This window comes from Drosophila virilis, chromosome X (assembly GCF_030788295.1).
Source record: "Drosophila virilis strain 15010-1051.87 chromosome X, Dvir_AGI_RSII-ME, whole genome shotgun sequence".
NCBI lineage: Eukaryota > Metazoa > Arthropoda > Insecta > Diptera > Drosophilidae > Drosophila > Drosophila virilis.
The window spans coordinates 9,982,501-9,997,760 of NC_091543.1; the positions used below are offsets into that span (position 1 = coordinate 9,982,501).

General features: G+C 39.5%; 1 protein-coding gene and 1 non-coding gene across 4 annotated transcripts in view; one reads left to right on the forward strand and one right to left on the reverse strand.

Annotated features, from left to right (window-relative positions):
• ph-p (polyhomeotic proximal) overlaps positions 1–6,253 on the reverse strand; it is a 21,325-nt gene extending 15,072 nt beyond the window's left edge. Inside the window, exons 1-2 of one of the 3 annotated variants that reach the window (XM_032440652.2) lie at positions 4,958–6,253; positions 1–510 (exon numbers count right to left, since the gene is read on the reverse strand). The exon at positions 1–510 is cut by the window's left edge and continues 1,790 nt beyond it. In XM_032440652.2, the coding sequence (XP_032296543.1) occupies positions 1–510; positions 4,958–4,992 (545 nt within the window). In that variant the 5' untranslated portion in view covers positions 4,993–6,253. Of the gene's footprint in view, positions 511–625; positions 734–759; positions 795–4,957 lie in introns of those variants that run through there. The other 2 variants (XM_032440651.2, XM_032440653.2) reach the window with 2 other exon arrangements.
• Positions 6,254–13,816: 7,563 nt separating this feature from the next.
• On the forward strand, positions 13,817–14,642 carry LOC6633264 (uncharacterized). Its single transcript, XR_011417436.1, has 3 exons — positions 13,817–14,064; positions 14,121–14,338; positions 14,442–14,642. It is a non-coding gene; the product is annotated as an uncharacterized protein (transcript).
• Positions 14,643–15,260: the final 618 nt, after the last annotated feature.

Below are 15,260 nucleotides of genomic sequence, written 5' to 3' on the forward strand. Positions count from 1 at the left end.
TTGTTGTTGTTGTTATTATAAGTACTATTATTGTTGTTGTTGTTGATGTTGTTGTTGATGTGCGTGGGCGTATGGGCACCTATGCCCGGATGCGGCGGACTAGCAAAATCGTATTTCTCGTCAAAGGTAATGCCCGCCTTTTGGGCCAACGTCTCCAGGCACTTCAAGGGCCGCTCAACGCTGACAATATGTTGTTGCTGCTGCTGCTGCTGCTGCTGTTGTTGCTGTTGCTGCTGCTGCTGCTGCTGTTGTTGCTGCTTGTGTTGCTGTTGTAGCTGCTGCGTTGCTGTTTGCAACTTGTCGCTGCTGCTGCTGCTGCTGCCTCGTATATTCGAGTTGTCTTTTAATGGAAGCGCAGTTGTTGTTGTTGTCGTTGTTGCTGTTGTTAAAATTGCTGTTGTTGCTGTTGCTGTTGCTGCTGCTGCTAATGTTGTTGCTGCTGATGTTGCTGTTAATGTGTTTGCTGTTGTTGTTGTTGTTGTTGTTGTTGTATCGCTTTCAGTGTCCGCTCTGCATCGGAAAGAGAAATTGGGCAAATTAATTAGTAAAAACAAAACAAGAGGCGCACAACGCACACACGCACACACACACACACACACACACACACACACACACACACACACACTTGGAACGTTTGCGACGGCGTGCGGCATGCAACATTTTAGCCAAACATTTGCACAGCGAAACGAACAAAAATAATAATAATAATAAATTAAAACACGCAAAGCAACGAGCAAAGGCAATGCGAAATCCACAAACAGGTTGGCAGCACCCGCCATTTGCATGCAAACGACCAGAAAGAAATGCATAAAAAAATAGCGTGGGCGATGGATGCTCTCTCTCGCTCGCTCTCTCTCTCTCACACACACGCGCTCTTGCAGCGAACTAAAAGAAACAAAAAAGCTCAGCACAGAGCGAACTCTCAGCGAGAGTCAAATGCAAAGATCATTCACAATCTCACGTGCAAGTGTTAACATGTGAAAGAAAAAATCGTACAAGCTTTTGCTAAATTTTCAACTTGTCTAAACGAACATTTTTAAACAGTTTTTAATTTATTTATTAAATACCATGATACGTCATGTCATATAATTTTGTAATAAATGTACAAAAAAAAAAAAACAACTTAAACTTAGATTATAGTTGGAATATCAAAGTAAATATCTAATAAAAGTTTCAAGATTTTTAACAACTTCAATTATAAGTTTTCCTTTTTTTTTTCAACCATTTTTAATAACGAAAACAGTTCCGACAAACATATGTTGTATTCAAGCCGCCTGGTATTAAATTTCAATCAATAAACGTCCTTTTCTGCAAGCAGCTTTCAACACGAACCCCGCTTTGATAGACCTTAACTTCGATCTGGTGCCTTATTATGCAGCATGTGAAGTTTTTTTGGGGTCGTTAAAGCTGCTATCATTGACCCAAATAACCGTAAATGTGGCTCAATGTGGCTCACACACACGAGTGCGAGGTAACTAATGCTAACGAAGGAGGTCATTTAAAAATGATGTGGAGGCTGCATTTAAAAGTCCCGGACAATACACATACACATATGCATGTAAATGCACTCGTACACATACATACATATATATCTTCCTTTTTTCGCGTGTGTGTGTGTGTGTGTGTGTGTGCATGTGCTTCTCTATTGACGTCAATTGTAAACTGTAAACATTTAGAAGGAGTTGCTGGCGAGTGAGAGATGCAGTTAGACGAGCTGCGTGGGAGAGGCGTACAGCTGAACGAGCTTACCGGGAGAGAGTGAGGGCAAGAGAGAGTGAGAGAGTTACATTGTGCAGTTAGCGTTGTTTAGGACTCATGCAGCTCAATATATTGTATGTATGCAAGTTAACAACAAAGTGCATGAATGCATATGTGTCAGTGTGAAAATTGGCAACATAGCAGCCAGTTAGACTAACGGTCGGGCGATGCAACGAAACTAAAAGACAACTCTCTTCAGCCGCAGCGAAATTGCTTTTATGCAGTCATTTAACGTAAAAACAATATAGAAATAAGCAAAAGTGCAAGTAAATTCTTAGTGTGCAAATCAAAGCAGCTAAAACAAAAGGTTATTAACTAACTTCATGCGACGTTGCCAAACTTCAGTACAGAGAACCGAAAATAACTGTAAAAAACTGTCATAAACAAAAAAAAAAAAAAAACAGGCGAGACATAAAAACCAGCCAAGTTTAGTTTTAAATTTCACAAGTTAACCACACCAAGACCAATTCCTGACGCTGCCACAGTCTCACAGTCCCAAATCCCCCACAGCCGCCTCCGTAATGCCCGTGAGGCGTATAAAACATGAAAAAAAAAAAAAAAAAGAGGAATAAACTACCAGCGAAACTGTGCAGAGGTTATTAGAGCCGGCGCAGCATTAGGGTTACCCCTGGCAACAGGACCGACTGCACAAGCAAGGAAGGAGGGAGGGGCGAAGTGGTTGAATGGTGGAGGGGAAGGTGGGCGGTTTTGGCAAGCCATGAAATCGGTCAGGGGTGTTTCATGCATGCGTCAGGGTTGCTGCTGGGTATGCTAAGGTCGCACGCCCCCACCGAAGCGCACCGCAAACGGCAAAGAGTAAGCGAAAGCTGGTGGAACGGAATAAATAAGAAGGAAAAAAAAAAAAACAACCGACGACTAGACGCTGTGCCAGACGCAGCAGCAGCAGCAGCAGCATCCTTCTCATCGTCAGAAGAGCAACAGCAAAAAAAAAAAAAAAGAAAAAAACTTGCAGCTCAAGACTGGTTTGATGCTTGATTTCGTGTGTGTGTGTGTGTGTGTGTGTGTGCCTGTGTATGGGAGAGGAAGAAAGAGTGAGTGCCTGAATCGTTGAGTGGTTTTGCCAGCTCGCTGCTGAGAGAGCCTGTGGGGAGCGTCCGTCAGTGCCATTAACAACCCAACAATAACAAAAGCAGTAATAATAATGCCGCACAGCCATCATCAATTTTATGTTCGCTTCTAACCAAATTGAGTTGCACGAAGATTGATAACAATGCCGACGACGCAAACAGAACGAGCATGCGCTCAAATGAGCTAGCCAAAGAAAGGAAACAAAAAAAAGAAAAAAAAAAAAACGGATTAAAATGTGAGTGGGTAAGAGAGAGACAGAGCTAGGGAGAGCGCGCGCAGCTAGCATGCAGGTGAGAGCGACAAAAGCAACAACAGCAACAAAATAGAACATAAAATTCAAATTCTTGCGAGGAACATGCGTGCAAAATTACGTTTGGTGGTTGTTGGGGCATTCAACCTGTAGACGCGGTAGACGGTGGCGGGGACGAGACGAAAATAGATGACTACATATTGATTATACGAACGGGTTTCATTTCTGCATGCCAGGCCGCAGCTACCAACAGCAAACACACACACACACACATTGAACTACAAATGCGAATATACAGATACAATTGAGTGCACGGTAATGCTGTGTCCCTTGTTGCTGGTGTATGGCGAATGCGTAAGTGTGAGCGAGATGGCACTGGTGGCTTGTCAAATGACGAGCGTAGCTCAAAACACACACGAACACATGTGCCAAATGCATGAGAGAAAGAGCATAAGTTGGTGTTGGTGTCATTGTAGAGTTGCCAACACACAGCAAATTGAACGCACAATCGCATACATCAAATTATAAGCAAATAGTTATTTAAAAATGATGAGCTCAAAGGCATGCAAATATTTTGATCATAGCTAATTCAATTTCATAGAGAAGCAATATAAAATTGCAATAACTACTTTTGCACGATAATTACAAGGGCATCTAAACCCATATTTATATTCAATTAAGGTACATTGTTTATATTTAGTTGTGAAGACATTTTGGCCTGATGGCAACACTACAGCGCGCCTCAAATTTTGTTTACTTCGGACTATGGGAGGCTACGCGCGCGCGACAGAGAGAGCTAATGCGCTCCACGGACTGTTGTTGTGTTGGTGTTGCTGTTTCATGTTCTTCTACTTCTTCTTCTTCGTCGTCGTCGTCTTCTTTTGGTGCGGTGAGCGGGAGCTGCTTAATGCCGCCTGCAGTTTCGGTTTCGGCAAAAAAAATGTTACTTTTGGCTTAGAACTTTTGCTTTTCAATGCTGCGAAAAGTAAAAGAAAATCAACCACCAACAAATTTACAAACACACGAACACGCACACACACACGCACACATACGCGATGTGTATACATTGCGAAATTTGCTGTGCGTGTGTATGTATTTGTCTGAGCCTGCGACTGCAGTGTTTTATCAACACTGCAAGAGCTGAGCAGATGGGGCAACAAAAAACTCGTTTTTGGATTTTTGCTTGTTTAAACTAAACGAGAGCGTTTCAAGTACAAGTATGATTATGATGGGACGTCAAACAGAAACGGCACGCAAATATATATATACACACACACAAACACGCAAATGCATTTGTTTGAATTTGTACACATTTGTCATTGTTGCAGCAGTGTTGTAAAACGCTGCTCAGTTGAACTGCGCGCCAAAGGCAACGCTGCAATTATGAACATCTATTAAAAAAGAAAAATGGGAAAATATACAAATATCTAGAGAAATAGTCACAACAAAAACAATGTGGTATATAAAACGAAATGAAAACAAAATCAGTGTGTGCACAGCATAAGAATATTTCTTGCGCTGCGAGGGTCACACTTGAAGCGAACCTGAGACGCGGTTACGATGTAATAATAACAAATATAGAAGTAGAAGCGCAAAGTGAGAGACACACAGAGAGAGAGAGAGAGCAAGAAGTTAGTGTGCGTGTGTGACAGTGGCAGAAAAAAAAAAAAAAAGAGAAGAAATAACATTAGTAATAATAAACGCGAGTGCATTGACACACATATACACATACACATGCGTATGTATATGTTGTATGCTGTTGTTAACAGTGGCTTCGGTCAGTTTGCAAATGAAATGTTATATTTTAAAAACTAAAAGATAACGAAAGAAAACAAACAAAAACCAAAAAACACAAAATACCTTTTTTGCATAAACTTCAATGCACGACGATCCATTATTCAAAATAAAAACAATTTGTATAATAAATTAATAGTATGCATGCGGCGACGTCAGCGGCGGCGACGGCAGCAGCGACGACGACGGCAACGGCAGCGATGTTCTGTTGTTTGCTGTTACTGCGACTGCGACTGCGACGGCGACGGCGACTGCGGCTGCTCTGCGACTGCTGATTGTTTTTATTGTTGTTGGCAGCATATTGCTGCTGCTGCTGCTGCGTTTTTTTTGTTTTCTGTTATTTTGTTGGTTTTTTCTTTTATTTTGTTGTTGTTTAAATACGAGGTAAGAACACACACACAAACGTATACGAGACAGGCAATAAACATATACATTTACATTTATATATATATATATAAACAGGCAAAAAACGTAAACGTAAAACTTTGTTGCAAACAACAACAATATGAAAACATACAAAAATGTACACAAAAAAATGTCTCGCCGAGCGTCAGTCTCAGTGTCAGTGTCGCTGTGTGCGTGCGTGTACGTGTACGTGTGATTATGTGTGTGTACATATATATGTATATATACAGCTATTGTATGTCTGTGTGCGTACGCTGGCTGTCTGAGACTGCGACTGCGACTGAGGCGTGTAAATGAGCGTTTCGTGCACGAGAGCAATAATTAGTACATACTCCACTCGCTGCAGCGGCTGCGTCGACGATGGCTCACAATAAATGCAGTGCCTGCTTTATTTCACTTTGAAATCATTTTTGTTTTCTTTAATTTTTTTAAATTTTCAGCTGTATTTGAATGCTGCATTGGCCAAGCACCTGTACACGTGATGAGCGTGGGCGCTTAAGGGGCGTGTAGGTGCTGTGCGGGGGGATGGGCGGCGGCGGTAGATTGGCGGGGTTTTTAAGCGTTGCCTCTGCTTTCGGCTTACATAAAACGCGGCGACAACTCTAGCAACATAATTTTTGTTAGGCGGCACACAAATTCACTGCGCGCGTCGGCAGCGACTGCGACTGCGACGGCAGCAGCATAACTTTTCACTTTGCAGCATGTATCTTGTATATTTTTTGGATTTGTTTGTTGTTTGTTTAGCGAGCAAACTTTGAACACAAAAAAATATTTAAAAATCCAGCTATTAATTTGTCGATTTGTCTTTAATCATACATGCGTGCATGTGTGTATATGTAGCGCGTCGCGTTGTATCTTGTATCTCGACTGGCGTTTGGGCAGATCAGCGCAAGCGAGCGAACGTTTTTGAGGTCGACAATACACAAACCGTACGCTCCCAAGTTGAAATACAGACTGAAGCGCGCGCAGGCGGCGGCAATTCTGTCGAAACAAAATGAAGCAGCAGCGCGCATGTGTATTGGTGAATGTGTGTGTGTGTGTGCGTGTGTGTTAGTCTTAGGAGGGTTGGCAGGCAGCTTAATGAGGAAAACGAGTTTCCTCACATACACACACACACACACATCATAACATTTCTCTATAACAAATGCGGGCGTGCGAGTGCAATGCCAATAGCCAGTCACATGCCATATGACCGTCGAGTGCGAGTGCAACAGCAATAGCCCGACTACTCGCTGTTCGTAGCGTTTTGTTGTGTGCGCTTTGGGGGTGTGTGCGAACGAAAGAAAAAATGTACGTGAACAAAAAAAGAAGCAAAAAAAAAAGCGAGGCTACACAGCTGGCGGGCATGTGTATTGTATTTGCTTTTGCTTTCGCGCCCGTTGTGCCGCATTCATCCATGCATACATGTGTATGTTCATATATATATATGTGTGTGTGTGTGTGTGTGTGTGTGTGTGTGTGTGTGTGTGTGTGTGTGTGTGTGTGTTGAGTACTTGTGTGCGTGTGTATGCGCGCTGTCAACCACCCTGCCCGCTGCCTTAGCACTGCCGCCCTCGTCGTTGAACGTAATACCAGTTTTCTGTGTCTGTATACTTGAATGTCGCCTCGTCGTGGTTGTGGTTTTTGTTGCTGTTGCCGTTGCCGTTGTTGCTACTGCTGCTGGCTTGCTTGCTATACTTCATCTTCTTTTTTCGATTTCGCATTTGCCACCACCACCACCATCGCATACACTCACACATACACACATACACGCATACATACATACCTGAGCTGACTAGCAAACGACAGCGGCTTTATTTTATTATTAGTTTTGCTTGTCGGCCTCAGCCGGGACCGTTGTTGGCAACGGGATGGTGGGGTTGCGCGGGTATAGAGGCAAAGAGGCAATCGTTCGCTTTCGCTTGCTCGCTCGGTCGTACAGTGGTCTGCGTTGCAATACGATTATTTGAATTGCATTTTTTTTCCGTTTCATTTTACCATGCTGTTGTTGTTGTTGTTGTTTCTGCTGCTTTTGTCGTTTCGACATTTTCATTTGTAATGCTACGCGTTTTGCTTGGATATGATTGTGACTGATGGCACCCGTTGATTTAGCACTTTTGCGATTTTTTTTTTTTTGTTGAATTTACCATGGTTTTGTGTTGTTGTTGATATTCACGCAACGTTTGCACAGTGGTGAGCAGTTTTTGCCGCATGCACAAATGTACATCTAGATGTAACATACAGAAACAGAAAGAAAAAAATAACTAAAAAATATTATTGCCACTTGTTGAGCATATTATAAAAATTGTATACATAATTACTATCATTATTATTATTCGAGGAAACTAACGTGTTTTGTCATGCACTCCCAAAAATAACAACTTTTGTTTTAAGTTAGTTTGAATGTAGTGTTAATAAATTTAATTTTCTTCAAAAAACATTTCAATTACATTTTTCTATCAGTATTTTTATACTGGCATTTATTTATATCTAATAAAAATAAATAAATACATATTCATATAAAAGCCCCACCGTATACTTAATAAATTGCAAACACACAAATATATCAGTCTTGCACCAGTGTGCCTTGGCCGACGCGCTAGCATTCCATTTTTCATTTTGTTGTTTGACTGTGTGTGCTGCCCCGTATAACTGTTTGTATCTGTGTACGCCGCTTTGGGCTGTTCTTGTAGTCGACGTTCACAAATGTTCATCGATATATATGTATGCTTGTGTGTTCGACGCCCGTTGCTGTTGTTTTTGCTTTTGGGCCACTGCTGGCAATGACAGGCAACGTTGATGTTGTTGATGTGAGGTTCGTTGCTTGAAACGAACGATGGCACGAAACATTTTGGTGTTTCGTTCGTTTGCTTCGTTTTTGTTGCTGCTGCTGCCGCCATATTATTTTTACGCTTGTTAAGTGTTTTTGCCTGCTGTTTCTCTCTTCTCTATTATGCCTTTTATTTGGTTTTTGATTGTGGCCCGTTTATTCGTATGTGTGTGTGTGTGTGTGCGTGCGCGCTGATCCGGCTTCATCTTTGGCTTTTGTGTGTATTGGATTTTTTTATGGTTGGACCTTTTTGTATTTTGTTGTTGTTGTTGTTGTCGTCGTATTTTTGTACGTAGTTTTTTCTTATTAGCGCGCCTCTTCTTATATCTTATTCAACTGTACAAAAAGCCATGCGGAGCATGCGCTCTTTTTTTTTTTTTTTTTTTTTGAAAACGTTTCGAATTATGAACTCAAACTTGTTGGGTCTGACTGTAGTTGGTGTTGCTATTGTTGTTGGCGCTGGTTGGGGGGTCGTTGTCGTTGTCGTTGGCGCCGCAGTGTGAGCGAGCGCACGAGTGTGTGTCCAACGTGTTAGCGTGACCGTGCGTCTGTGTTAGTGGCTTTATGTGTGTGTGTGTGTGCGTGTGTGTGCTGTGCGCTTTTGTACATTTTGTACAAAAATGACAAATGTATAATCAGCGTAAATTGCTTTGCGCGTGCTTTTTTCCACTGGATTCAATTTAGTTTATTGCGCTCTCGCTCTCTCTCTCACGCCGGCTCACTTGCCCTCATTAGCGTAGAGCGCGCGCGCGTGTATGTGTGTGTTGTAATTGCCTCACACTCATACACATTAGCGCTGGCATTGTTATCGTTAGAATTTCCTTCACCATTTTTGAAAAAAAAAAAAACCTCAGAATTATCAAGATCTGCATACATACAAACACATAGCCATACAGACAAAGCACAGCCTGACTGGGGTGCCATTTGGGGCGTATGAGATTGCTTTGCGCACGTCTATATATGTGTGCGTGTGTGTGTGTGTCGATTCAACTATCAAAATGGGTTGCTGATTGTTGCTGCTCCGCTTTGTTTTTGCCCTTCCGCTCTTAGGCGTGGTCAGATCAACGTCAACCGTTGCGTTAGCTCGCAAAGTTGCCGAACTGGACGAAACTTTGATCTACATATGCATACACATAAATCCGCTAGCCTACTCTGCTACTCTCTCAGCACTCAATAGACTCTAGAAACTCTCGCAATGCGCGAATTCATGTGCATGTGTGTGATTTTCTTGTACACGCTGCCGCATTTGCTGCCGCCTATTAACCTCTCGTATTTCAACCAACACACACATACAATAACCAACCGATCGACTCACCCTTGGCAGCACACAGAAGTGTCCTCTCAGCTCCTGTGTGGCGCACACACGCAGTCGTTGCGGCCGCACTCACGCACAGTGCACGCCCAGGTTCAATGCTGTTCGAGTTTTGGCTTCGTTGAATTCAGCTTCGGTCAGGGTGACCGTTGTATGCGCTTCATTGAACGTTTTGTTTTTTCTTACTGTTTTGTTAACCTAAAAGTTGTAACAGGGAGAAAGCAAGGCCTAATGCTACAGTGTGAACTATAGAGCTGAACCTAGACTTCATATGCACTACACACTCTATTTCCAAGTATTCAAATGCACTTAAATTAGACATATCTGCACTATAAGCCAAAGGACAAACTCAATCCCTAAAGCTGTTTCGTATATAGCTGTGATACACTGAAGAAATGATGAAAAGCTTACAAAATTTAGTTTAATATTAATTGAAACTGTTTTAAACAAGAAAATCCTAAAGAATGAAAACCCAATACATGTTTTTGGACTTTAGTTCGCCCGTTCTGGCCATAATATTTCGACAACCCCTGTCATAGAAGTTTGTTGCCGCCGACCCTCTTGAGAATTCATGAAAACCCATCCAACATGCACGAACTGTACCGTTGCTCGAATGCGCTGCAGCCGTAGTTGGGCCGTAGGGTGGTTCGACTTGGACACTTTTCGAGAAAGGGTTGAACTTTGACACTTGCCTGGGGTATGCCTTATGAAGCGTCTGCGGCGAGCTCGACCCTCTGCACAACACACACCCTTCTTGCCAGCGCCTTTTTTTTTCTTTCTCCATTTTACGCACTGCTCCGAACGCGTTTCCAAAGCAAATACTCAACAATTACCCCCAAAATTGCAACTATTAAGTGGAATGTGCAAATGCAACCCCTAAGCGTGTTAAGGGCTGTTTCGTGTATCTGCCGCTGCCGCATGCCGCCTGTCCAGGCCATAGAAAATATGTTGAGCCTGGACCGGAACTAACCCGAACCGACAACGATCTTGACTGTGGCATAAGGACTTAAGGCTGGGGTGGTTGGCAAGCAAAGGCAACCCCAAAGATCTTCGAGTGGTTCTACACAGAGGACAGCGATTTATCTTAGGAGTATTCGATATTCAATTATCAATCAAAATGAATACTTATTAAGACAAGCAGTATCAAAATGAATACATTTCAAGCGAAATCATAAAGCAATACTAGATATACTCAAAAAGCCAGCGAGTAGAGTTATGTTGTGTCCAGATATCGAACCGAACCTGCTCGAACCTGCGCACTCGAACTGAACAAACCGAAGCAGAACTAACTATAAAACAATTCGTTGTTGCTTGTGGCTTCAAGCTATGACATATGGTAAGGCATGAAAATGTGTCTAAGACAAGGTACGAAACCTACTGAACCGGTTCAATGCTCGAACCAGCAATCAGTATTTGGGTCTGGTTGAAGCGGTTCACGGGTTAAGCCGGGCTTTGTTTATTTGAAACTAGCTCTACCCAGATCTTATTTCAAAACTTTTTTCATCTGTTTACAAAACTTGAAACTCTATGGGAGAGAAACCAAACCATCGAACCGGTTTGCGGTTCAAACCTGCGTGCAAGAAAAAGGTCTAGTTCATGAAATTCATGATTCATTTACTGAAAATATTGCAAAACGTATTTGACAACTTTTTTTTTGGAGCGGTTCGGTTTCGCAACTGACTCGGTTTAAGCTTGGGTACGTAGTGAAAAGTACTTTTAGAAATCCGGGCTTAGTTCAAGTCCGTAGCTCAGATTTGTTTGTCCAAAAACGGAACTGTCGAGCAAGGAACTTAGTTTCTCTAAGCTGAATAGAATAAATGATGAATTTGAATATTATTAGAATAAGTCTTAAAGCAAATTAAATTTATATTAAGTACAAGAAATGTGGTTTGAACCAGAAACTGGTTTCGAGTCTTCAAATCTATTCAAACAAATCTTCAAATTCAGCACGCAATAGATTCTTTATGAATCCTTTGTATATATTGTTTCTTCCAATATTTAAATCAAATTTGTTTTAAAGAAAATTATCCGACATTTGCTGAATCTACAAAAAAATATTGTTAATTAGGCACGTTTTATGTATTTTTGAGTATTTTTTGTGTTTTAAGTAAAAAAAAGCTAATAAATTTGCATTCCTAATCGAAAATTGATTAAAGAAAGAATTTAAAATGAATTTTTAATGTATTTGAAATGTTCGTAAATTTATAAATCTAACTAATTTATATGCAACTTGTAAGCTCAAATATTTAACTTAAAGAAAGTTAGTTTTTGAATTTTCGAAAAGATTTTCCACAGCTTTAAAAATTGTTGAAAAACGATTTTAAGCAGATTATTTTCAACAATATTAAAATTCTCCAACAAATTGCTCAAAAATTACTTTCGATTCTGGATTCGTTTTGTAGAAATACCAAAGCAGCCTATAAGCATATATATATATATATATATTCTCAATCCATATCCAACCAGTATTTGAGTTACCTGAGTGTTTTTTCCACAAATCTTGAACAAAGTCGACTATCGCCAGCTTAACTGTCATATTTAACTGTCATATTCATATACTGCCAAGTCCTAGCGGATCTGAGTAACATAATTTATGGATTCTACAAAAATGATAAAAAAAAAAACGTTCAATTCAATTTCTTTCACACAGAAAGGGTATTTCAAGTGCGATTCGGCTGAAAAGTTCTAAAGCATCGATAATAATATATAACCTAAATCCATCAAGTTCTTTGCGAATTAAAAAAAAAAAAAGTCAACAATTTGAGCATTTTTTTTGGAAGTTTTTTATGGAGAGTCAAAAGATTTTCCTTCGGTCTTGAAGTCTATGCTAACTTCTCTCTCTCTCTCTCTCTCTCTCGCAGAAACGGTTTATATATGTATATATGTATATATGTATATATGTATATATGTATATATGTATATATGTATATATGTATATATGTATATATGTATATATGTATATATGTATATATGTATATATGTATATATGTATATATGTATATATGTATATATATATATCGTCCTAGCCAGATACATCTGTCTATATGTATGTCTGTTCCTAAACAAACTCGAAACAATTTTATCAAAACTTGGAAAAAAGTCCGAATCGAAAGAGTTTTGACACAGCTAAAAGTTCATGTTTTCCAGTTTAATATCAAAATTAATTATTTCTTTTATTAATATCGTTTTCTTTTCTTAACTTTAACTATGTATTTTATATATTTTATATCGATTTATTTTCTTAGAGCTAGTTAAAAAATAAATATCTAATAAGAAATTCTTCGACTCCCGACTAGGAGCTACCCTGGACCCTCTTCTTGCAACACCAAATGCAAATATATCTATTATTCTAGAAGTTAAATGTCAAATTTGGTGGCTCTAGCTCTTAATATAAACGAAAAATTGCTAAAAAAAAAACATGATATCGATATCGATTTTTATCGATTACTTGGAAACGGAGCAAGTTATCGATTATCGGAAAGCAAACTCAAGCTGCGCAGGCACTAGAAGATCCTACAGCTAAAGCTCTTATAGGTTCTGAGATCCTTCATATATACGGACGGGCAGACAGACGGACGGACAGACAGACAGACGGACGTGGCTAGATCGACTCGGCTTTTGATGCTGATCAAGAATATATATACTTTATGGGATGGAAGAAGCTTCCTTCTGCCTGTTCAATCAATTTGCATTTTTCCCATTTTAGCCCATTTTGAATTGGATCAGGGTATAAAAATATATATCGAGATCGAATGCTGCAGAACATTTCATTTATTCAGATCCAGATATTTAAACTGGCTTTGGAAATCATTTTGCTGTTTTATCTTATGAAATTGTTCCTAAAACTGGGAATATACAAAGACCTTATCAAATTCACAATAGATATCATTCTATGGAGTATTGTATTGGAGTATTTGTCACATAATTGACCGGGTTTGAACTCGCAGCCAATTTTTTTTTTTGTTTGTTTCACATGCGTCGAACCAGTTCAACAAAAGCAAACGTATTTCTGCAAATAAATAACTCGGCTTAAGAGATTCTTTTTCTTTTTTTTCTTACATTTCTTCATATGTGCGAAATGTACATTTGCACATTTTCATACAAACATATGTATGCAAGTATGTAAATTTTCTGCATGTATGTGATGTTATGTATGTATGAGAATGCATATGTATGTATGTACATGTACATGCAAGAATGTGCGTAAATACATGCACATATGCGTACATAGAAGTGTATGTAATTAATGTACATATGTACATCATATACATTTTTGTATTACAATAACAATTTTCTTTATAGGTTTACAGTCTTGAGGGCGAAAGTAGTTTGAAATGTTTGAATAGAATTAAAATCAACGCTGAATGAATAAATTCGGATTGCATAGACATCGAATTTCGTTAAGTGTCAAGCAAAAACTTTTCAATTTCAATTTTGTTCAAATCGACAATATAAAATTTTCCAAATAAATTTCGATACTACTTGAGCAAGATATTGGCACCCAGTTACATATGGAGCACTCTCTATCTTATACCTATTCTCTATCATCTATAAACTGCGCATTGTTATGCGGTATTCAATTCGCGCCGCAATTGTTACAGTGCATATTGGCATATTGCGTTTGGTTGGCCGATGGAGGCAACAACGGTTATAAAATAGAAACGTGCCGCCATTTTGATTTAACTGTCGCTGTCTAATTGCAGTTGGTATCGCGGCTGCGTCCAATACAAAATGCCGACGGCGAAAAATGGGCGCGCTGCTCGCCGGTTTTGGGGTGGGTGTCAACCGCAGCCAGCACGCTCTTGCGCAAGCGAAACAACAACAAGCACAAGCAACGCTGCGCAACGTGCGCAAGCGAGACAGCCATACACATGCCATGTTGGTGGTGGTGGTGTGCTGCCAACCGATGGGCGGTTCCGTGGTGAGTTCAGGCTCAATATGGTGAATCCAACTGTTATACAGTTGAATTCGATCTGTGATTCGTTTGTTAATTGTTTTTTTTTTATTTCACTCTTTTTAAACAGCAAAATCTCTCAGCAAAAACATTTAACAATGTTTAGCATATTTAATGCTTATAAAGTCACATAAGAACGTTAAGTTTTTTTGTATTAAAGTTTGTCAGTTAAGCCAAAAACAAGTTAATCTTTGAATGAATTAATGTTGCCTCAGGTTTTGAGAATTCAAATCCCAAGCATTTTTATTGTATTAAAAGAAATATCAATAAAGTCGTTTGAACAGAAATAAATATAATTTTATAGTAAAAACTTTGTCAATCTTGAAATGAATTATGAAATGAAATATATGAATAACATAAAATAGATTTCGATTAAATATGAATTTAACTATATTCCATATTTCCATGGGTTTTTTTTCTTTCTTTTCACTCCCCCTTTCTTAATCATATTATATTTCCAAATTTAGAGTAAAGTCCACATAGCAGAAGAAGATGTGTATATATATATGTTTATGTGCTGCATCTGAAGCTACAAACTAAAATGGGGGGTCCTTAAGGTCTTTGAGATGTGAGAAAAATCTTGTTATAAGATCGATAATTATCGATATTATGACAAATGAGAGCTTTATTGCCAAGTTAGCTGAGCTTATGTAAAAAGAGCGCTTGAGCAAAAGTATGTGTAAATATTTGATATAATTGACATTAATAATATGATTTAAATATTAATCATTTCATTCATTGAATTTCAGATCTTAAGCTTTTGTACGGCCGGCCACATGTTGCTAGCCGAAAAGAGACGCAAAGCTCAGCAACAGCTGATCGGAGCGAAGAAAGCTTTTGTGTGTGCGTGTGTGTGTGTGTGTATGTGTTTTTTGCATTGCTCAGCTGA